This window comes from Mytilus galloprovincialis, chromosome 5, assembly GCF_965363235.1.
Source record: "Mytilus galloprovincialis chromosome 5, xbMytGall1.hap1.1, whole genome shotgun sequence".
NCBI classification, from domain to species: Eukaryota; Metazoa; Mollusca; class Bivalvia; order Mytilida; family Mytilidae; genus Mytilus; species Mytilus galloprovincialis.
Genome location: NC_134842.1, coordinates 48,311,755 through 48,336,336, shown reverse-complemented (window position 1 = coordinate 48,336,336; position 24,582 = coordinate 48,311,755). Strand labels below are relative to the sequence as shown.

The 24,582-nt window shown below is 32.0% G+C and overlaps 1 protein-coding gene across 1 annotated transcript; it reads right to left on the bottom strand.

Annotated features, from left to right (window-relative positions):
- Window positions 1-4,877: 4,877 nt before the first annotated feature.
- LOC143074580 (uncharacterized) lies at window positions 4,878-14,480 on the bottom strand. The gene is made up of 4 exons (XM_076249972.1): window positions 14,389-14,480; window positions 9,523-10,162; window positions 8,871-9,045; window positions 4,878-6,554 (listed from the first exon to the last, which is right to left on the bottom strand). Exons 2-4 carry the CDS (start codon window positions 10,153-10,155, stop codon window positions 5,221-5,223), a joined length of 2,142 nt encoding a protein of 713 aa, XP_076106087.1. The 5' UTR covers window positions 10,156-10,162; window positions 14,389-14,480; the 3' UTR covers window positions 4,878-5,220.
- Between the last annotated feature and the right edge of the window lie 10,102 nt (window positions 14,481-24,582).

The following is a 24,582-nucleotide window of genomic DNA, read 5'->3' as shown; positions in this document are numbered from 1 at the left end:
TAACATATTTTGGCCCATAACACCTATTTATCTTTTAACATAAGACTTAACAGCTGATAAAAGATCATTTGACAAAATTTAAGCAGATTCTTGATTTTTTTTTTAATTTGAAACCGTTATAATACCAATGCAAATATAAGGTAAAAGTCCGAGTCAGCCTTTTCCGCCATATGTTATAAATTAAATATCTCGAAAAAGGAGCTCCATGACCTATCAATATTTTCAGCTTATTTTGATTATACTAATACTCTTCCAGCTAAAAGTATCAATTTTGAATTCTTGATTTATTTAATTTAACCTTAGATCACCCAAGTACATCCTTAAACTTCATCTATAACTCATCATGGTTAACTCACATACCAAAAATCAGCCCAATATCTGAGGGCGCAAGCTTATAAAAAAAAATCCGTATTTATACAACTGTGATTTTCAATAATTTATCAAAGTCCAAAACCCGTAATTTTGGCAAAAATTAGCGAAGCGGAACAAAACTTAAAGTTGATCTGTAACTTGTCGTGGTTAACTCACATACCAAAAATCAGTCCAATATCTGAAGGCGTTTTGAAAAAAAGTCCGTATAACTGTGATTTTCAACAATTTATCAAAGTCCAAAGCCCGTAATTTCGGCAAAAATATAGCGGAGCGGAACGAAATTTAAACTTGATTTGTAACTCATAATGGTTAACTCACATACCAAATATCAGTCCAATATCTGAAGGCGTTTAGAAAAAAAAACTCGGTATAATGGTTTGTTACCTGGTTACGAAATGATGGAATGACAGAATGACGGAATTACGGAATTACGGAATGATCGAATTACGGAATGGCGGACAAGGGTAAAACTATATGGCACCGACAACTTCGTTGCAGGGCCATACAAAACAACATCGAGAACACGAATATATATAAACATGCGTTATTTATATTGCCTTGGAATAACATTATTTAGTTGCAAGTTAGCTGTTATCAACCATTCTTGAATGTTGTTACGACGAATATATATAACGTGTTTTAAAGGTCAGGATTCCGTATGATGTAAGCCAATGAGGGAAGATAATTTTATATTCAAATAATATTTGTTTACTGCTAGTGTTTCTAAAACTGAGAATGGAAACTGGAACTGAGCGAAACAGACAACAAAACGAACAAAGAGGGAACTGGGAATGTGCGAAAGAGACAACAAAACGAACAAAGAACATAATACAGCATAAGGCGACCAATGGGTATCCAAAACAGCTAAATATTGCACTCGGAGGCGGGATTCAGCTGGCCCCTAATATTGGTAATGTTCAATTTTCTTTGTAACTACCACGACACTAGCTAGTAAACAAATACCCTATGAAAACCTTTAATACTTTCTATGCGCATGATTCGATTGCTGTTAGGACAAATAGGATTATGTAAATTTCACTGTCGCACTCTATGGGTATCACCTTTCTTTTTTAATAAATGGTATTAAGAAATGAAACCTTTAGGCAGCAACCCGTTTGATTTTCTGGTGTAGGGATTGGGAGGGGGGCTATGGATTTTTTTCCAAGACAAACTTTTTGTTTTTACATTCAGCCAAAATAACCATTTTTTTTTCCAAAGCCATTCAAAAACAAATAATTTTTTCCACCAGCTTTGAAAATATTTTATTTTGGTCATCTCACTACATATTTGTTTTTCGTTTATTATTATGTCCCCGCAACAAAGTTGTCCATGCCATATAGTTTTACCCTTGTCTTTCATTCCGCAACAAACCATTATAGGAGGTTTTTATTTTTGTAAACACCATCAACTATTGGGATAATTTTTGGTATGTGAGTTAACCGTGGTGAGTTACATATCAAGTTTAAGTTTCGTTCCTTTCCCCTAATTTTTGCCGAAATTACGGGCTTTGGACTTTGATAAATTGTTAAAAATCACAGATAGACGGACTTTTTTTAAATAACGCCTTGAGATATTGGCTGATTTTTGGTATGTGAGTTAACCATGATGAGTTGCAGATCAATTTAAGTTTCGTTCCGCTCCTCTGATTTTTGCCAAAATTAAGGGTTTAAGACTTTAAAAATTGTTGAAGATAACAGTTATACAGACTTTTTTTCTATATGCCTTCAGATTTTGAGCTGAATTTTGATATGTGAGACTAGATCATGTTTGTGTCCACATTTGTTGTTGAAGTTGTAGATTTTTCAACTTTTTGAGACAGGGCCATTCGTGTCATTTCATCAATTCGTGTCATTTTGACACATCTAGTTGATGTATTATTTAGGCCGTTAGTTTGCTCGCTTAAAAAGATTAAGATTGTCATTTCGGGGCCTTTTATAGCTGACTATGCGGTATTGGCCTTTCTCATTGTTGAAGGCCGCAGATGACCTGTAGTTGTTAATTGCTGTGTTATTTGGTCTCTTATTGAGAGTTGCAATCATTCCCCATTTCGTTATTTTATCCTCATAAATTATTTATTTGAAAATGTAAATTATTACTGTTCAATTTCGAGGTTCCATTTAGTGTATGTACAATTGCAAAGTTATTAAATATCTAGTTACGCTGCTATTTTTTTGCACTAAAAAAATAAGGAAAGATCTTGATTTTTGTAAATTTAAACTAAGTAAGACCTTACTGGCTCTGCTATAATCAAATTAAATCACAAGTGGTATTTACCATATTTTGGGTATGTTGACACTCAATATATTTAAACACTGATTGAAAAGATGGAACATTTTCAAAAGAACCAGCTGAACACGGGTGTCATTCGGTTTAACGAGAGAAATGATCGTGAAAGAATATCGAACGGCGGTCAAGTATTGAGAGACGATCGTGAAAGTTTTGGTAACGGATCGTGAAAGACATTTAAGGTAAATTATATCACGATCATTTCTCTCGTTAAACCGAATGACACCCGTGTGAAATGCATTGCACATTTGTTTCTTCTTTATTTGTCAATTTATAGGGTAACAAGTGAAATGTAAGTACTCGTTTAAATGTTTGATTACACTTTATTTCGCAAGTTTCATAATACACTTAAAGGACTAACGTCTCAAACTTATATTTATACTGCACTCGGTCTATTTTAACAGACAAAATGCGTTGATCGTATATTTTTATTTCATATACAGTCACTGATCAGGGTTGAGTTTATAATTACACCTCATGTAAAAATCCTGGGTTTTGATTGGTTGATAGCCAGTGTATTTTTCATCAATTTACTGTTATCAAATGAATATCGTACATTTTTTAACACCGCCGGGGTATATGCTAAAAGGATATGCCTTTTTTACCCTCTCTGCCGTGGTATTTGCCAAAAATATAATCTATCCGTCACGATCATCAATGCGTTTTTGAACATTAACATTCGGTGTAATTAAAAAGATATAGCATGTTCTTGAGGGGTATTTGCGAAAAATACCAGTCTTGAGAATGACAGGAGACATTTAAACAAACTTCAAATGTGTTCACTACTAAATAAATTTAAAATGTGATATTACTGATTTAAAATTTTAAAATGCAAGTTTTTTTTAACATTTTTATAAAAAGTGCACTAGACTTTTCAGAAAAAAAACTATTTTTAAACCTCCCTTAGAAAATGTAAAATTGAAATTTCCTCGTTTTATCTAATTTACGATCATCATACCGAGTGCATCCATAGACCGTGACGACAGCTGGTCAGGTATTCTAAGGTCAATATAAACTGATAGAAAAAAATATTTATGGACAAAATGTATCAATTGTATGCATTAGTAAGTTCGTTAAAGTACTAAATTTACTCCCAAGATATTATGATTAATGTATAAAAATGATTTTTTTATGTGTATTCTTAATCTAGTTGTTTTCCCACATCGAATATGGCACACATGTCGCCTAAGGTGTCAGTTGATACAAGATTATCAAAATGGCAATAAACCTTTTGACAATTTACGTTTGTACATTGTAATAAGGTGCAAACAATTATACGGAAGTGCCAATTCAATATTTTATTTATTCCTATGACAATTGTTTGTGTCAAAACATACGCATTACAAGAAACTTATACCATCGCACAACATCGCCAGTTAAGAAAAATGTCTTCAAGACTTCAGACTCGAGAAGCAAGTCATTTCCTGGTCGAGTTTGATGATGAAAATGCAAATTTGAGATTTTATGTATGTCCAAGATTCAAAATTCTCATAGATGGACGTATTCGCATTGGTGAGAAATATCTTGTTCATTGGGGTGACAAAGATGGAGACAAAGACGAGGCAACAGTTTTAGAAAGTGGTGAATGGCTTGACATGAGGAGAAAAGAGCAAGAATGCAAAAAGAAGTTAGAGCAAACACCGGACTCGCCAAACGTATCTACAGAATCAGTTGAGACACCACCTTCAAGTCCAGTCCGTGATACCACTTTACCAAGTCTCATTGCTTTGACAAAGCCATTAAAAAGAAAACGGAATACAAAACCTAAAGATGTTAAACGGAGTGTAAGTATATTTTTAGATATATTTTATTTTAAAATCTGTCTCAGTCTATTTTGCATATGATTATTTTTTTCTTCTTCATATTTAATATGATCAAATGTTACCAAATATAAATAGAAATAGCGGCTACGTAGCTGCTATCAATATCTATGTAACAACTAGTCTAAAGCTACACGTTCAATAGTCAAAATCTACGTAGCACTACGTAGCTGCTACAATATTGAACGCAGCCCTGGTAATGTAAATTTCATTGTGCAGGGCTGTGTTCAATATTGTAGCGGCTACGTAGCGCTACGTAGATTTTCACTATTGAACGTGTAGCTATATACTAGTTGTTACATAGATATTGATAGCAGCTACGTAGCTGCTATGATATTTAACTCAACCCTGTAAATTTCTTCGCCCGCATTATATGAGGCCTTTTTTTATAAAAGGGATAAGTTTCCCAATATTTAAATCAAATAATTATATTAACATATTAAACAAAAATTGAAAATGTTTTATAGATTGCAGTATAAAGACCGTAATAGTGCATTGACTTGACATATCAAAGATATAAGGATTCTGCCCGAAACGGGGAAAAAGCTCCGCAGAGCCTCACATTTCCCCGATTCTAAGCCTCATTCTATATCGCTGATATGTCAAGGCAATGCACTATAATGGTCTATATATAAACCCGTACCACTTTCGACCATATTAAAGCAGCATCTACAAAGAAACCTGTATCCTTTTTTTCTTATCTTGTAATTTACATCACAATAATGATTACAAAAAGTAATAGCTAATGTGTGTCTTCATTTTGTGTCGCCTCGTAAATTTTCTGAATCAAATTTGGAAACTTAGTGACTACATTTATGCTCTTGTTTATATCCTTTATCATATCAATTATACTATGTCCAATGCTTTTTGACATTTCATCTGCGCTATTAGATGATGTTTCTTTTTTCCTTTCACAAGAGTGTTTTCGATCGTCTTGTGTACTTTTACTATTGTAACCAACGACCTCACCTCTTCCTATTATATCAAGAATATTTTGATAGTCTTGACTGTCACCAAGTGAAATATCTGTATTTTTAGAAATTTGCAATTTACAGGCAACTTCTGATTCTGATTGCATATGCTGGAGTGTATCAACTCCTTCTTTTACCATTTGTAAAATTCTAGCAACTATATCTTCTGAATTGTCAATGTTACACAAGACGTCTGCAATGACGACATATCTCCCTTGATACGATGCAAAGTCTATCGGAGATTGATTGTTATCATTTTCTACCTGCATGACCACAATACTACGTTCACAGAAGAACTTTACATACGAATGAAATCTTTTTGATTCTGGAAATCGGGTAACTAAATAATGAAATATTGTGTTTCCGAATTCATCAACTTGACGACAGAATACGTTAAAGAGTTTTCCTAATTTTTCAAATATTTCAAATTCTTTCCCCCATTTCGTAAGACCATCTAAAAGAAAAATCATATGGTCTGATGTGAAACTTTCATCACTCTTTTCCAGTTCGTCAATGAATAAATTGGCTGTTTCAACATTTTCATGACTTTGTGTTAAAATGCATATGTATTTTCCGATAGACTTTGCTTCAGAAGTGTTTAACATTCTCTTAACAAGAACAGGCACAAGTATGCTGGCATCAACTGCAACATGAAAATTATCGGTACTCGTACCGCTCGGTATCACATTATCCAACAAAATATCAAGACTGCAATTCCGAATGAAGAATTCACAGCATTCATTTCCGAAAGAGTGAATTACTGACTTTACAACATTTATACTACAAGGTGTAAACATTTCATCAATCTGATCAAAATATTTTGGTACAAGATCCGCTAAAACCGTTTTTATGGAAGCAGTTTCAATAGAAACACTTTTTTTGTAGATGCTTTCATAAATTTTAGCTAGAATTTCATAATCGATAGCGTCTTCCGTTGATGACCCATGTAAAACAATATATACAAGTACTGAGTATAGAATACCACCATTTTCATCTTTGCTACCATTCTGCCAAAGTTCCTGTACTTCACCAAAGAGCTTAGAATACTTTGCATCATCTTCATCTACATGAGCCCAGAGACAGGAATCGTCATCAGATTCATCACCTACAACATTTAAATGTCTCAGTTTATGCAATGAAATTAAATATAAATGTGCAAGAAGAGTTCCTTAAGGAGAGAGCACTAAAATCAATTTTTAGACTTTACAGTTTAAATCTCTTGGGCAATATTTTTTTTTTTAAAGCAAACAAGGTTTCAAAGTACTAGTTTGCTTGAATTGAAGGTATACATAAACATATGCCAGATAGGTTGAAGGAAGTACACCACTAATTAATGGCCCCATTGCTTTCTATGTTAAATTCCTCAATTTCGAGTGGTCACAGCTCTTTTATCTTAAGTTCAAATAAAGTGACAATCATTGCATGTCAAAGCAACACCTTCTGGTGTCCTGTACTGATAAAATCAACATACCTTACATGGCGTATAAGAAAGAACTGGTTCCCGGAACTTCGGATGTACCAAAACAGGTACTTCCGATCTGTCAAAAAGGCAAAATGTACCCTCCTTTTTAAATTACATGCCATTTTTTTATTATTCAAATTTATCAGTCAAAAATTGTTCTACAATGATCACCAGTCATGCAGCTTTCATTTGATACCAAAATTAATAAAATACTCTAAATATTTTGAAAGTTATGTCCATGCGTAGGAACTATTTTGTGTTAAATATGTACTACTTTCTGGTATGTGCTTTCTGGCCGGGCCCGAATTAGTGGTGTTACACCTGAAACTACACAAGATCATTAAGTCTGCTATTGAATGTTACTTGTTTAATACTGATTCAGTCTAACACATGTATACAGTGATGTTTGATTTCAACGGAGAGCGAAGAGAGAGATAGAGAGCGCGAGCTAAAACATAGTTTATTATTATGGCTATGTCTCCATGTTTCAATACACATGGCTTCATGTATTTCCTTATTGATACATGTACTACTATTGCTAATTTTATATGTACTTTTAATGCTCATATTCAGACGATCGGCTTCCTATGGGAACCAATCGGGCCTTTTTGATTGCCGATTTATTCCCTTGTTCTTATTAGCCAGTCGTCATACAGAGACTTATGCAGAAAACTTAACACCAGCTGGCCACATACCATAAATAAATATAAAAAAAATCAAACATTCAGACAGATTGCACTCCAGCATCTTAGCCAATACACATTCATATCCCTATGGAAAAGTCAAGAGATGTTCCGAAAACTGTATATATTACCTTTTTGCACCTGACCTTATCACTCTTTCAATACCAAAATCAGATAAAATACAACATACAATAAGTTAGTCTTCTCTTCTTTCATTTCCATCGAATAAAAACTAAGAAATGAATGAAAAAGGGGGGAAATACACTTTAATTAAAAGGAACTATGATATACGGGGTCATCAATTGTGGTCTTGAGCCAACTGGCGATTTCCACCAATTTAACTATCTGCTATCTAGAAGATGTCCGTCATTTAAAAAGTTGACAATGTTGACTGCTTCTATCGAAACGAACTTGAACTATATTATACATTGGGTATAGTTAAATCTGTCTCAGTTCTTGATAAAAATGAAACTATTTCCAGGAAACAAAATTCCTGAATTGTCTGCATACAGAGGACACACGATATTCAAAGGTTCGTGTGTTCTATCTCAATGTTCTTGATAGCGGTATACTGCTTTCTAGAAATCTTTTGCAACAAAGGTTCAAAAAGATATAGCTGAAATAATCTTTTTTGTTCGACCCCGGTTTTGAAGGGGTCGTTACAAAAAAATATATTGTTCGTTTTGTTAGTTTTGTACGTAATGTTGTGTTATCGATTCGTCCTTCTTTTTTGGCCATCGTTATATCATGATCTGTTATTATTCATGTTATTGGAGTTACAATTTTTAATGCTCCCCGCTCTAATGTATGTTCTCTCGTTTTCCCACTTGTATAGATTTGTGTAAATTCACTTATGATCTGCAAATTCCATCCTGAAATCTTTGATGGATTGGGTCATTCTTTAAGCATCTTTCAATGTTCAAGGTTAATCCAGAAAAGCGCGCCTAACGCAGCAAATTTACAAAGTATCATTTTCATTATAGTTATCAAGTTGTTTTCATTTTAGTAAGAGAGATTTGGACAATAACCTATTGAATTCAATTGTCGCCAGTTAGGGAAGTATATATGGTAACCAGGTTATAAGAAGAAGGTGCCTATACATGGAGGGTTTACTCAAAGGTGTAACGATATCCCTATATAGACTTCCTTTGTTCTCATATTAACGTATAGTACAAAAGACGCTACCAAAGAATTATATGTATAAATACCAGTTCTATCTTTTTCTAAAAAGTTTCTTTATAAAACAAAATTTTTTGGAAATGCTTTCCTTCCTTACTTGTTTTTACTTCTGTTTCTTCCTGGGCTAACGTATTGGAACCATGATGATTTTCTGTTGACCTCTGATTACTTATAGCATTCAAGATTCTTGATTCCATACGTTCGATCTTTTCTTCGCGGGTTACATTTTGTACCTGCATAGCTTGAAGTAAGTGGAGAATCTGTGAAGTACTCTGAAAGGTAAAACAAAACCTGATTATTATTATTATTATTTCCAATCTACAAGTTATATACATGTATGTATACAATTACTAAATTCAAGATATGAAATCAAAATTAGTGATTATACATTTGATTGTGACTGATATGAACCCGTCATCAGAGGCGACCTATCATCGAGTTTTGACTCACTATGGGTCACACGATGGTTGCCACTAGTAACATATAAAAACTTTTCGATGCACATGATTTTGATCCTTTTTGTCTATAAAAGGATTCGTGTTGTCTTGCTTTAACCCACAATGTTCTATACTACCAGAATCCCAAAATCCAGGAAGATTTTGAATTTTCCAAAAGACATATACTTTTAAATTTTATTAGTCCAGTTTCTGCAATGACTAATTTTTTTTCGTGGAGAACAGGTTTGTTCGTAGAAACATAAAACACCATATACTTTTGTCAATTCTTCCTAAATATCATTAAAAACTCACCTCATCATGGTTAAGTTTCCATTGACAAATTTCTAGTAATGCATCGGTGTACTCGACTGGTGATAATGTTCGTTCTTTTAGTTGTCTTATCTTATCCTGTATTTCTGTACAATAATTCGGACTGATACACACAGCCAAGTGTGTAGTAGCATTCGTTACTGTTCCCCACATGATATTAAACGTCATATTGTCAATGTCAGTATCGTGTGCAAAATGTGCGATATCGTTTCGGGCTGTTCGTATGTCAGTAACACACTTTATTTGTTGAGGATTCAGAAGATAACAGTTGTTTAAAAGGCAAATTGACAATGTAAGATCTACATCTGCGAGTTGAATACCAGGACTAGCCATGACGTTACAATGACACTTTGGAGCACTTTTTGGACATTGTTGTCCATTGGTGACGAAAAGCTTGTCAAACTGTACTTTTCGGATGATTTGTTGCCTAGGAAAATTTATACATGTACAACAACCGCTTCTGCGATTATCATGTAGATGGTAGAGTAAGACTCTATTATTCTCCAAGAATGTCTTGAAATCATCAGGTTGATATTTATTTTCTAGGAATGTTTTTACCACACTTACAGCAATTTCACTTAGTAAAAGGAACTGGCGCACAAAATTCTGCAACATGGTTAACCTTTAAAAAATAAATGATAATTAAGTACAAGAAAGATAATTGTTATCGGTATTTAAGATAAGTGTTTCATGTTAAACTATCTGGTTATATATTGATGTTACTTGTATTTAATCTGTCGAGTGCAATAATCAAGAAGATTAAACAATAAGAAAGGTAGGGTATTAAAACATAATCACAACCCTTATCTAAGCATGTCATACTGTTGACTCATATTTTAACACCAATTGTATTCTTGTTCAACATTTTAATTTATATTAACAACAGTTATTTCAATACAGGACTTTAAGAATTGTGAACTAATTGAAAACATACAAATGACTAAGGCTTTATTTGAAAAATACCAAAAATAAAGAAAAAAAATTCTTTCATTTTGATAAATAAAAAATGAAATAACATAGCAAATTTTTTGGTTTTTTTTGCTTGTGAATCTTGTATTGACGATTGCACATCTGACATACAGTATTGTAAGAATGGTAAATATAATGCCTTATTCAGTCACCTATCATTGCTTGTGAACATTTTTTTCACGTGAAAATTAACAGCCGAGGTATATCAGTAATATTGTACTGGTATAGAATTATGATATATGTAATCAGGTTGCCAGGTTTGGACATTTTTTATTTTTGGTTATGGCTCCTCTTCAAATTTTGGTTTATTGATATAACATAATTCCAAACTATTTTTTATCTTGCCCCAATTATGATTTCTGTAACAGTGAATGATGGAAACCACACATACACAAATGCATGTAAAGCCTACTCAAATTTCATTTTCGTTTGCCGTAATCAGTTATAACACTGTACTCCAGTGGTTATTAGTTTCCATTTAAAATCTTATATATCTGTGAATTGTTTTCGAAAGATGTTTAAAAATATTTTTTTTCTTAACAGATCTTGTTAAAATCTTTGTATTGTTAAAAAAATTAACGCACAAGTATGTACTTATATATACATTTGTAAGTTCTTTCTAATTTAGCCTGTTTTCTTTTTCATGATTTTATTTTCAATGATATAAGTCTTACATGTCTTCGGATAAAAGTTATTTAAATCTAATTAATTGCATTGGCAATGTGACTGTTATCTAATAAACTACATTTAAAATCAATGTCATTGGAATGTAATAAACTACATTTAAAATCAATGCAATTGGAATGTTATGAACTACTTTGGCATGTAATTGACCCCGGGTCTGAATATCTCACTGAAAAATCAAAGTTTAGTGTCAATGCTGATTACATATATTATCCAGAATCGTTAAATAATTGATACCACTATATACTTTCGGCTTGATAAATAGTCACTGCTTGCAAAGAAGCTGATCAACCAAAGGTTAGTAATGGTGAGATTTTCTATTATCATTTTAAAAAATAACAGACGTGATAACATTAACTAGTAAATTGATTGTGGAGGATTGGTTATGTCACAGATTAACATTGACATGTTCAAACTGAAGTATTCACAAGTCAATTCCAAACCCATACCAATTTCCTTACCGAATACATGTTATCATTGGATTTATACTTGTAATGGGCAACATAACAGGCACGGGGTGAATTACTTTGGCATTTAATGCATTACATTTCAATTACTTTGGAAAATCATGTATTAAATTACAATTACAATTACATTCAAAGTAATGCATTAAATTACAATTACGTTTGCAAAGTAATGCATTGAATCACAAATTACAATTTGTTAAATTAAATGAAAAGATAGATTCTAGCAAGTTTATCAACTGTATTGAATTTAATCAGATATGTTGGTTTTCCAGTTTGAATGGTTTTACACTAGTAATTCTTTCGTGCCTTTAGAAGTATCTGCTCGTTGTGAGCCAAGGCCTCTTGTTGAAGGTCGTACCTTGACCTATGAATATTTACTTTTATAAATTGGACGGAGAGTTGTTTCATTGGTACTCATAGCACATCTTTCTATATCTGTGTAAGGAATTTATTCAATACGACTACATGTATTACATTTAAACATCATATTGGTTTTGAAAGGTTCCGTGCACATTAAGGGTTTCGAAAGGTTTCCTCCTTTATACACATTCATCAGGCCTGAACTTTGAAACGATATTTATGACTATCCGACTGTTTTATATGTACAAAACAGTCTTTGAATATTTTCTTTAATATTTCAATCAAAATAATTTGAATTGATACCACTATATTATAATTATGATATAATTATGATATAAACTTATAAACATAGAGCTTATGATCTATGACCAAGTGTCAAAATGGTGAAAAGATTAATTGTAAAACAAACTGATTATTGTTTTATGACAAATCAATGTTATTTAAAGTCATATAAAACGAGTGACTGATGACAAATAACGTTTATCCAATTCTTTAACCAATGCATGTATATACCATAAACTTAGTCTTCTGTGCACGATTTTATCATTTTTTACGCAAATATATCGTATTATCGTCAATTTTTGTTCTCTCTGTCTGTTATGAGGTGAAAAAATGGAAGCTACTTAATTGACGTGTTTTGAAGCTGTAGTTTCCCGATTGTCACCTTATAGTAAACAATCAACCAAAAGCATGCATATTGAGCACGTGTTTAACATGTACAATCAGATAATTGTTAATTTTAAGGACTTATAATGCCAGATCCATGCGTATTGCAATCACCGGATTTTTACGAGAGGGTCACGCTAAGGTCACTTAACTGGAAGCAAGCAAGTAAAAAAAGATAACTTCTTCTAATGTGGACAAATTAAAAAATTTTCATCAGAAAAAAGTATATGTACATAAATTTTACAATCATAATGAAAACTATCCATTTAGTTAAAAAAAACGTATGCATCATTTCTTTTTAATTTGAGGTTTCATATGACTTTGATCATGCCAAGGTATTCATTGATCATTTGACACAATGGGACACTTTTACAGTAATGCTTTTCAAATATCACCTTTATTAAGGGAAATTGTATGAAATAAAATGAAATAACAAAAAGAACTAAATCTGATATATTGTTTTGAATAATTCAATCACGTGATTGATGGTAGTGTGAATAATGAAAAGAGAATATAGAATTAATATTTAAATGATTATTTTCTTACTAGTCAATTAAGGAATCTGTTAAAGATATATAGTATTCGAAAAAGGTAATGCAAATAATGCAATGTAATGCATTAAATTACACAACGTTTTGCTAAAGTAACGCAATGAACTAAAATTACATGTAATGCAGAAAATGCTGCATTACAATTACATCCAATTACTTGAAAAAAGTTCATAACCATGCATTACAATTACAAATTTGCATTACCCCATGCCTGCAACATAATGGGTTTCACTACTGAAGCAGGAACTTAATGGTCGTCTTGTTTATTGAAAAATTGTCAATTGGATCTCTTTAAAATATAATGAGAGATATTCCATTGATAGGTATGATATACTATGTATGATATACAAACATCCGGTCAGAATGACATAGCTAGTTTAGAATCATCTGCTGTGTTCTTTAGGGTGACTTCTCTGTTCTCAAATGATTCATTTCATAAAAATCATGCAAAGTTTCGTAGGTGGTGTGTTTCAGGGCAATAGGTCTAACCATATCCACGTATATTGTTGGTTTTTTTCACTGACAGCCTAAACTCTCATTTTATCTTCTTCAATGACTGACATATTTTGCATAACATACATACTGGAACACAGGCACTTGTCTCAGAAAAAAAATTCTATATACCTTATTATAACGTTTATAGGAATTTTTTTCTGAGACAAGTCCTGTGTACTGGAAGTATAATTGATTTCTTCTACTAACTAAATCTACATGACATAGTTGCCACAGCATGTTAGGCCAATAATAATCTCCCAAAAGATCCGTTATGGAGTTCGTGTGTACGGTATATTTTTTCGGAGGGTTTGACAAAGTTTGGCCTATAATAAATTTAAAAAAAACCATGCATCATCAGCATTTGGGTCCATAATATAAGCTATAACCTCGAGTAGCAAGCAGCAAATCATTTGCCTCAATAAAAATTTTTAAGCTAAGCCACTGATCGTAAGTTTAGTTATTTATTAAACCATAGAGAGATAAACAACTTCCAGAAAACATCAACTAAACCGGAAGTGCATTTTGAACATGCTATTAAAAATGACAACTTTTAGAAAACTGATGTTAAATCGTTTCCTATTTAGTACATTATACCTTACATTAGGAGTCTTAATAAGTAGGTATTGAAAAAAAAAAACAATAAAGCATCTACTAACCTTTAGAAACTGAAGCAAATAACACACAATTCAACGATTGTTTTGGCAAATGATCAAGACAAGCTTAGTGTGTGATAATGCATTGTAATGACTCTGTTTTGTTCTATTAATAGAAAAAACAACAAGGTATCTAACACATAACGGAAACAGTACGACAAATCTAAGGAGGTCACTTTGATACGATACAAATACCTAACAAGATTAGCTTTTTAAAAAAGCTGAGGTCATTCGATTGGCATTTTGTGAATAAACGAATGATAATTATTTAAAAAATATGTGTTTTAGAAATGTTTTTTAAAAAAAGTTTTTAAGTTGTCATCTTCACATGTTTACCCTTCCAGCCCACCCAATGTTATATTTGTTTTTCTGAGAGTAAATGTTGGACCTTCAATGGTTATTGCATTGTTTTGTAATTTTTGTTCTATTATTTTTTGTCATTTCTCAATGTTTTGTTATAATAAAACACCCATGCAACCATGCATCCCATATTGCAGATAGGACCCGACACAAATATCAATTTCGTGTTTCGGTAGTTAAGCTTGGGATGGTCATTTTAAGATGCATTATTTGAATATAATCAAATAGGAAAATTATTCATATTTATATAGATATATTCATATTTTTATTCTTCTTCAATATATCTAGTTATTATGACAGATCTACCATCATCAGGGGTCCAACTGTCAATTTAATGTTAAAGTCTTTAACTTTGATCTACTAAGCATATCTCCAATACTTTTATGTTTGCTATACGCAACTATTGGTGCTGTATTGAATATTTGTACACAGTCTTCGTCGAACTGTAATAAATGCCAGTGCTTCATTATACGTTTCTTTATTTTACGTATATATGGATTATATTTAGTTATTAAAACTAACGGAATACTTTGCTTCTCTTTAGATTTGTTTTGTTGTAATAAATCAGTACGGTCAATTGATAAAGCATCAGTAATACTATCATCTATTTCAGCGTTATCATAACCCTTATACCTCGCCGTGTAATAACAATTGATTACTTTATTTCTGCATATAGGAAGAACTATAAAACCTACATACAAGGCTTGAGTCGCTGATGAGGGTACGGCCTCGATCAAATTAAAATATATAATTGATCTTAATAGGTACCCGAAACACTTTGGCTGGTCGAATATATTGGAACGGATTGGGAGTGATCTCATTTCAATAATACTGTACGCGATCCCACAATGCAATATTAAAAGGCGAAAACAACCGTGATTGTGCAAATGTAAACCACAGGTATGATTAAAGCTTTATAGGGACCATCTCAAAATCAAAATAAATTGCACGAAAGTGAAAGAACAATCTTGGCAAAAACAATCTTTTCATAGCGAAAACAGGTTGATTAGATAAAAAGATTCTTATTCATAAAAATATTTCGTAAATTCAACGCATTTTTTACATTTTAAAACAAATTTGTTTTTAGAAGCTCAGAAACAGAATACCCATATTTTCTTTCATTAGTAGGTCATGAGACAACGTAAAGTGTATATTTACATCATTGTCAACACATGCTACTTCGAAATAAAACGTAACTAATGATTCAGTATTTCACATAAAATATAATTTATATTTATCAATTATAACTTGTTTATATAAAAGTTTTTTTACATTTCCATATCGTATGCCAAATTGTCATCATATTACCGTTTTTGTATAAAGTATTCTTTATCATCAACACTTCACCGTCTTTTCTTTTATTAATAGATCATAACTCAACATAAAGTGTATATTTACATCAATGTCAACACATGCAACTTCGAAATAAAATGTAACTAATGAGATACTTTTTCACATAAAATATAATTTATATTTATCAATTATACTTGTTTATACAAAAGTTTTTTCCACTTCCTTATCTTGTGCCAATTTGTCATCATATTAACATTTTTGTTTTTATCACCAACACTTCAACGTCCCTGACAGGAGACAAAATCAAGCGTCTAAACAGAAATTCGTCACTTTAAACGTTTTAAAGATTATATTTTCAAAGTAAAGTCTTGTCTATCTTTATATAGTCATTCGCCGACGCGAATGACAATAAGATATCTAATAAAATGAACAAGAATCATTTATCTTATACAGTTCAATAAATTAAATTTCTCCTTCTCAAAATAAATAGTTAGTTAGTGTAAGAATATACTAAATTACATATCTTACAAAAGCTTGCATATTAAACTGAGCAACTGTTTGTATTAGTTATTTTAAGTGATATAATTATTGTAAAGATAAAAAAATATTTACTAATTGTAATTGATATCAAGAATGTATTTGTAAACAGTTTATACTGTAACATCGTTTCTCATTTTATATAGTTCGTTTGATTATATTCTTAATCTGTTTAAGTTTTCTAACAGTACTGGTTATTGTCTGGTGTTTTATATAACTATATATGTTATAAGTACGTCTAATTCAGTGACAACTCTACAACAGATTTATCCATCGGATCACCAGCAGTGATGGTGATACATGGCTGTGTACATTATGTATTTAAAACTTGTCTAAACATCAACCCAACAATGTTAGATCTGTAAATTTGCTTTCGCAAACTTTTTTGTTCTTCCCTCGCCGGGATTCGAACCCATGCTACTGAGATATCGTGACACCAAATCGCAACGATATCTCAAACATCAACCCAACAATGTTAGATCTGTAAATTTGCTTTCGCAAATTTGTTTGTTCTTCCCTCGCAGGGATTCGAACCCATGCTACTGAGATATCGTTGCGATTTGGTGTCACGATATATCAGTAGCATGGGTTCGAATCCCGGCGAGGGAAGAACAAAAAAATTGCGAAAGCAAATTTACAGATCTAACATTGTTGGGTTGATGTTTAGACGAGTTGTATACATATTATTATATATTCTTATTCTTATATTATTATACGTATAATGTTGCTTACACATACTATTGTTATTGTTTAAATATGCTATATAGTGAATACTTATTCCTGTGACAACATCTTACGATACTTTTCGATAGATAATTTAGCATGTTTAGCAGGATCTGCTTACCCTTCAGAAGCAACTGATATCACCCCAGGTTCGTGTTGTTTAGTTTTTTATGTTGTTTCTTTTGTGTACTATCATTTATCTGTTTGTCTTTTTATTTTTTAGCCATGGCGTTGTCAGTTTTTTTTCAATCTATGAGTTTGTCCCTCTGGTATCTTTTGCCCCTCTTTTAGCTAATCTGCAATAAATTCCACTTTCATATCTAGTATTACTTCAAAAATAACATGCTTTGCTTGTTAAAACTTAAGTTACTGTTTTGTTTTTGGAAAATTTAAAATCCTAAAAGTGAAGTGTACACGAAGACTTTCCCTGAGTTATTATTATAACCTTCAGATTTCTGTAAGCACACGGGTCCACATATAAAAAGTCAACTGTACAAGGAACTCCCCCAGAAAAATGTAAATTTACCGTTGAAACAACATATGTGCCATTAAATAAACTGTCACTGGAAGCGAAGACGCACAACTGTTCATTTACATGTGTCTTCATTTTTTTAAAATGAAAACACATTAGTTTCTATGTATGAAAAGATAGCTTTTAGATAATTCCTGTGTTCAAAACATTGATAACAGTAAATTTAAGTGACTCTTTAAAATGAATAATACACGACTTGTTCAAATATTTAGAAACTCATGGTTGATGACTCTTCTCTCATCCTATAACACGTGTTTCATGATGTCCATTTGAATATTTGATTTCTAAATGTTTCCTTTATCAATCCGGGCATATCAAAATTTCACAGTCTGTACATCTAAATTGTATGATCTTCTTATTAAAAAGATAGCAAGCACTGGTTTCTTCTGATCAAATAAAGCTTGTCGACATTTTAAAATTGAATTTAATCTTCCACTTAATTAATAGAAGAACCATGTATGCCCCATTTATGCAGTTTAAATGGGGGGTAACTCTGAAATAGTGCTTTTTCTGAACGAAAATAATATTTTACCCGGAAAAACGTGCGGCGATCCTGTCTTTTCTTTCGATATTCTCAAAGCATTTTCTAAACGACATCTTTTCGTATTTAATTTTACAATTCTATCATTTGTTAAGCTTCAAATCACATAAAGATTTGTTTACTGTAAATTAGTGTTGTCAACGGTTAACCGGTTAACCGGTTAACCGGTCGAACGACCGCATACCGAATACCAAAATCGCTAACCGGTTAACCGGACCTTTTTTTAATATTGGTAGATTTGCTATAAATTTGTTTTGAAATCATTAAAAAGATATGTTTTATTTATAAATGAATTTGTCGTCTTGGTAATTTATTAGACAGATCAATTGTCCAGTATATTGATTGCTATTGTTAATCCTAAAACATAGAGTTAATTAGAACTTGTCTCTCAGCTTGCGGTAGGATCTTAAAGAAACATAATTAGTATGCATGTTTTTTTAACAGTAACTTTAAATCAGTAATGCGATTAAATTTCACGATTTACTTCATTAGTTCGTTTTTTATCTAATTTTGTGTAGATCTACTGTAACATCAAAATGTGCAACCTCCGTCGTGCAAGGCTTAGTCTTACTTTAAACGAAATGCTAACTCAAAAATTGTGGAATGCAAACCATTGTGAATGTACTCAATGTATACGTGATAGTACGAGTAACATGATTAAAGAAAGAAGCAAACAAAGCAAAACAAAATGTCGTACGGTGACCTATAATTGTTAATTTCTGTGTCATTTTGGTCTCTTGTGGAGAATTGTCTCATTGTCAATCATACCACATCTTCTTTTGATAATTAATCATTTCAACACTCCACATTATTTTCGGAGACAACAAGAGAAAAGGAAAGAATAATCGGTTTCAGACATATTCAATTCTACGAGATCAAGAAGTTTTGTTTTTTTTTTCAATCTGAAGTTATGACAGACGCTATAATAGTTGATACGGTGTATTTGATTATTAAAAGTCAAACTTCGCCCGGAATCCTCAAAGACAAGCCTTATAATGCCAAAGGACAATAATCAATTCTAAAAGCGTAAATTGATGACTTTGATGAAAGGTTGTCAAATTGACGCTCATACCACATCTTAAATCTATGTGTAGGGTACTAATGATAAGGCTTTCAAACCCCAATTTAAACTATACCGGTTAACCGGTTAATCGGTCGAACGATTAGCCGAGTAACCGGTTAGGCAAAAGTGTACGATTTGACAACACTACTGTAAATCAAAACAAAATGTATCATTTTATCACAACCTGTAGATTGCAAAAGTGCGTGGTGACCTATCATTTTTATAATATTTTTGTACAAATTTCAATAAAAACTATGTTTTGGCAAAGTATGATCAAATTCTATCATTTCTAATTTAACATCTCAAATGACAAAAAGACTAACACATAATATGTTACAATTACATACAAATTCGCCTGTTTCAAAATAGAAAAAACAACAGAATTTAAACATTGGTTATCTCTCTTTTTACATGAAATATAGTTTTATAATACCTATCTTTTTTGCAATAGAAAACAAGCAAACAAACTCAAACACACTATAATTTTTTTTTAAATTTGCAATAATCGTATAGTTTCAAAAACATTTTCGAAAAAAATATTCTCATCATATAAAAAAATACTGTTATGTAAAATCGACGTAAACCGTTTTATTAAAGTCCTCTTGCATTTTATTTTTTGTCAAATATTCGGAATTCTCTGTTTTATCCATGTATTGCCATTACACATTTTGATCGCTATCCCCTTCATTTCTTTTCAAAATTTTATTATATACATTCTAGTTAAAAGTATTATTAAATCTTTATTATTTTGTCATAGTTTTCTAAAGACAAAAAGCTACCAATAATACATTGGATGAAAAATCTAGAGAGAATTATTTCCCGCCAAATTTGTAATGAGTCATTATTTCATGCTTGTTAGCTTACCTTGCCCAAAGGGACAAGTGAGCTTTTCTCTTTTGGGTATAGTAGTTTGTCAGGTCAAGATCTATCTGCCCTGAAATTTTCAGATGAATCGGACAAGTCGTTCTTGGGTTGCTGCCCCTGAATTGGTAATTTTAAGGAAATTTTGCCGTTTTTGGTTATTATCTTGAATATCATTATAGATAGAAATAAACTGTATACAGCAATAATATTCAACAAAGTAAGATCTACAAATAAGTCAACATGATCAGAATGGTCAATTGACACCTGAAAGAGTTATTGCCCTTTATAGTCAATTTTTCACAATTTTCATAAATTTTGTAAATTTTTGTAAATGTTTACAAAATATTTTCCACTGTAACTACTGGGCCAAGTTGATTATTGATAGAGATATTTGTAAGCAGAAAGAATGTTGAGTAACGTAAGATCTACAAACACATCACCATCACTAAAGCACAAATTTGTCATGAATCCATCTGTGTCCTTTGTTCAATGTGCACATAGACCAAGGTGAGTGACACGTGCTCTTTAGAGCCTCTAGTTTAGTTCTATTATTTATAGACTATCAATTTAGTCTTTTAAAGCGCTTGTTATTTTGAAACAGAGTAGAGAACATCATAAATGTCCAAACGCTTATAATTTGTGAACAATGCTCACAGGGCTATTTAATTGGCTTTTGATTTATTTTCCTCTATAACTTGAGATTATGTCGATTTTTTAATGTTTACCTTACAATTAATCATCCAATTTGACAGACTATACACACCCAAAAAACGAAGCAATTGTCATTATGATTATTTAAACATTTGTTTATCATGTTTATTTTTGCAATTCTGTTTGATAATTAAAAATAAAACACTCATCAGTTTCGGATCTGTGAGGCTTTCAGAGTATCTTTAAGAACAATTTTGCCTTGTTTTTACACCTATTCCTTTCAGTTTTCATCCTGCAATTCAATACGTTTTCTTTCGATCACATATAGGCAAATAAACCGTAAAATACATTTCTACACCAATCACCAAATAAAGTTCAAACTGTCCAGAGAATACACGTATTCTTATAAAATATGCGACATCGACATTTTTCTGTTACTTAAACAAAAACAAATTAACATTTACTTTTAATGATTGAAATTAACTTGTATTGTAATGTCTTAACTAGTTTTTGTTATTACTGCGACACTGTTGGTAGTTCAAGGGGCCTCGGTGGCCTGTGTGGTTTATCTATTAAAAGGTACCCACTAGACATTGAAGTCTGAGGTTGTGAGTTGTTCCCCGTTCGATTTCCATTTTAATTTTCAATGATTCTTGGTTTTTTATTCATTATACTCTGTGTTTCTCTCCGGATACTCCAACTTTCTCAACTTAAAAACCTGGCAGCCATGATATGACCACAAAAATAAAGTTAAATAATCAAAAGGAAATACTCGAATGCATCCAGCCAATGTGTTGTTCACTTGTGATCATTTTTTGTAACTTGTCTTTTATTTGTGTTTATATGCTTTGTCTTTGTGCCATTTTGTTTTTCTTTGTTGATATATTTGTTTGTTTATACTGTGATCAAGATTATAACACGATGTTGACTGATGTACATTAAATATTTCAATAAACAAGAAATCCGAGGACTTGATTGAATTTGATAACTAAACTTCATAAAAGCTCCGTACAAACAACAAAACATTGTCCGCTCATCCGAATATCTTACCAAGGAATTGACGTTCTAATAACCATTTTTTCCCAAAAGTGATGGAGGGATTATAAAAAACAATGTGTTATTGTTAACTCGCGAAGCGGCATTAACCGTATGTAGATTCAAAGGACCTCAACAGAATTTGTTGATTTTTTTCATTAATTCGGCCATTCTTTGCACCACCATACCACATGCAAAGTGAAAAACCCATATCCATGAAAGAAATGATACACAATGCCTTCCTCCATAAAAACGTTACCATACGCTATAAATTTTGATTTGGGATACAATACCGCACTTTTTGTTAAAAGAGAGCCTGAAAATTAAAACATGCTAACCCGTAACTGTTTATTAGTATGCCGGTGTTTGTTTAAGAACGAATTTAGAGGTAGTGTTTTTGGCAGGTTGACGACATTATTATGGAAAAAATGTGCACCTCATTTGATGAAACTTTTCTTTTTCAAATATTGGTGATGTTTTTCAGACATTTGTAAAAAAAATCTACATAAATATAAAAACAAGAGTGCACACGCTGAAATGTCTCACCTTCTTTACTAATCATTGATATTATGTTGATATACCTAAATATAAAGCTTTATTACAACTGTCACATAAACTCAACATTAACAAAGAAAACGAAACATTGATCAATGAACCATGAAAATGCGGTCAAGGTCAGATGAACCATGCCAGGCAGACATGTACAGCTAACAATTTTTCAAAACATCAAATATAGTTGACTTATTGCTTATAAATTAAGAAAAAACAGACCAAAACATTAACACTTAACACGTAGCAATGGAACGTGAAAATGAGGTCAAGGTCAAATAAAACCTGCGTAACAGACATATAGATCATAAAATATTTCCATACACCAAATATAGTTGACCTATGCATAAAGTATTAGAAAAATAGACCAAAACTCAAAAACTTAACTTTGACCACTGAACCATGAAAATGAGGTCAAGGTCAGATGACACCTGTCAGCTAGACATGTACACCTAACAATCAGTCCATACACTAAATATAGTAGACCTATTGCATATAGTATAAGAAAAACAAACCAAAACACACAAACTTAACTATAACCACTAAACCATGAAAATGAGGTCAAGGTCAGATGACACTTGCCAGTTGGGCATGTACACCTTACAGTCCTTCCATACACCAAATATACTAGACCTATTGCTTATAGTATCTTAGATATGGACTTGACCACCAAAACTTAACCTTTTTAATTGATCCATGAAATGAGGTCGAGGTCAAGTGTAAACTAGTTGACGGACATGAGGACCTTGCAAGGTACGCACATATCAAATATTGTTATCCAATTAATTATAATAAGAGAGAATTCAACCTTACAAAAAATCTTAACTTTTGTTTCAAGTAGTCACTGAACCATGAAAATGAGGTCAAGGACATTGGACATGTGACTGACGGAAAGTTTGTAACATGAGGCATCTATATACAAAGTATGAAGCATCCAGGTCTTCTACCTTCTAAAATATAAAGCTCTTAAGAAGTAAGCTAACGCCGCCGCCGCCGCCGCTGCCGCCGGATCACTATCCCTATGTCGAGCTTTCTGCAACAAAAGTTGCAGGCTCGGCAAAAACTAGATCATTTAATATCACATACAAGTATACGGTTGATGTTCTTTTCATTTAAAATTTACACTGTACTTATTGGGACCCATTTGCACATCTTCCTGAATTAGAGATTAAACAATCATCAGGTAAAACTTCGTCTGCCTAATTTCTATACATATTACTCGAATGAGATTAGAGCGGTGATCTCAGTATATGTACCAGAATATATGACAAACAAGACGATTTCAAAAATTTCCTCACCTTATCAGCAACATTTCTCAACTTATATGATACTCAAGAGCTCGCAGCTGCTATTAAGACGATTCTATGTGTTGCAGTTGTGTATCTTTTTATTTACTTAAAGTTTATAGTTTTCCTTTTATTTGTGTTTTTGTTATTTGTTTTGGTCGTATGACTCAAATGACTGTAGTCGTTGAGTTGTTTATCTCTGATGTATGTTTGTTCAGTTTTCTTGCTACTAGATCCAAATTATTGTAACATTAACATGTAATGTTTAATGCTGTTTTTTGGTTGCTAAGACCTTTTGGCCAATATGATGGATATAAACTGCCATAGAAGTGAACTAGCTTTATAAATAAGGCCGTAAGTTTTCTCGTTTGAATTGTTTTACATTGTTATTTTGGGCTAAGCTCATTGTTGAAGGCCGTACGGTGACCTATAGTTGTTAATTTCTGTGTCATTTTAGTCTTGTGGAGAGTTGTCTTGTTGGAAACCATACCACATCTTCTTTTTATAGCTATAAAAACCAACTTATGTGCCATTTTTTTTTATATGTGTTTGAGCTTTTGCTTTTGCCATTTGCGAAGGGACTCTCCGTTCAAAATTTATTCGGATTTCGGTATTTTTGTTATTTTACTTCTTGCATTTCCTTTGGTTGATCATGTTAAACGTTTTATTTTGTCTGTATTTATGAACCTACCGTTTTTAAATAACCTTGGCGTTTGATATTATTGTTATTTGTTTTATATCTCATAGTCAAGCAATTTGGCTG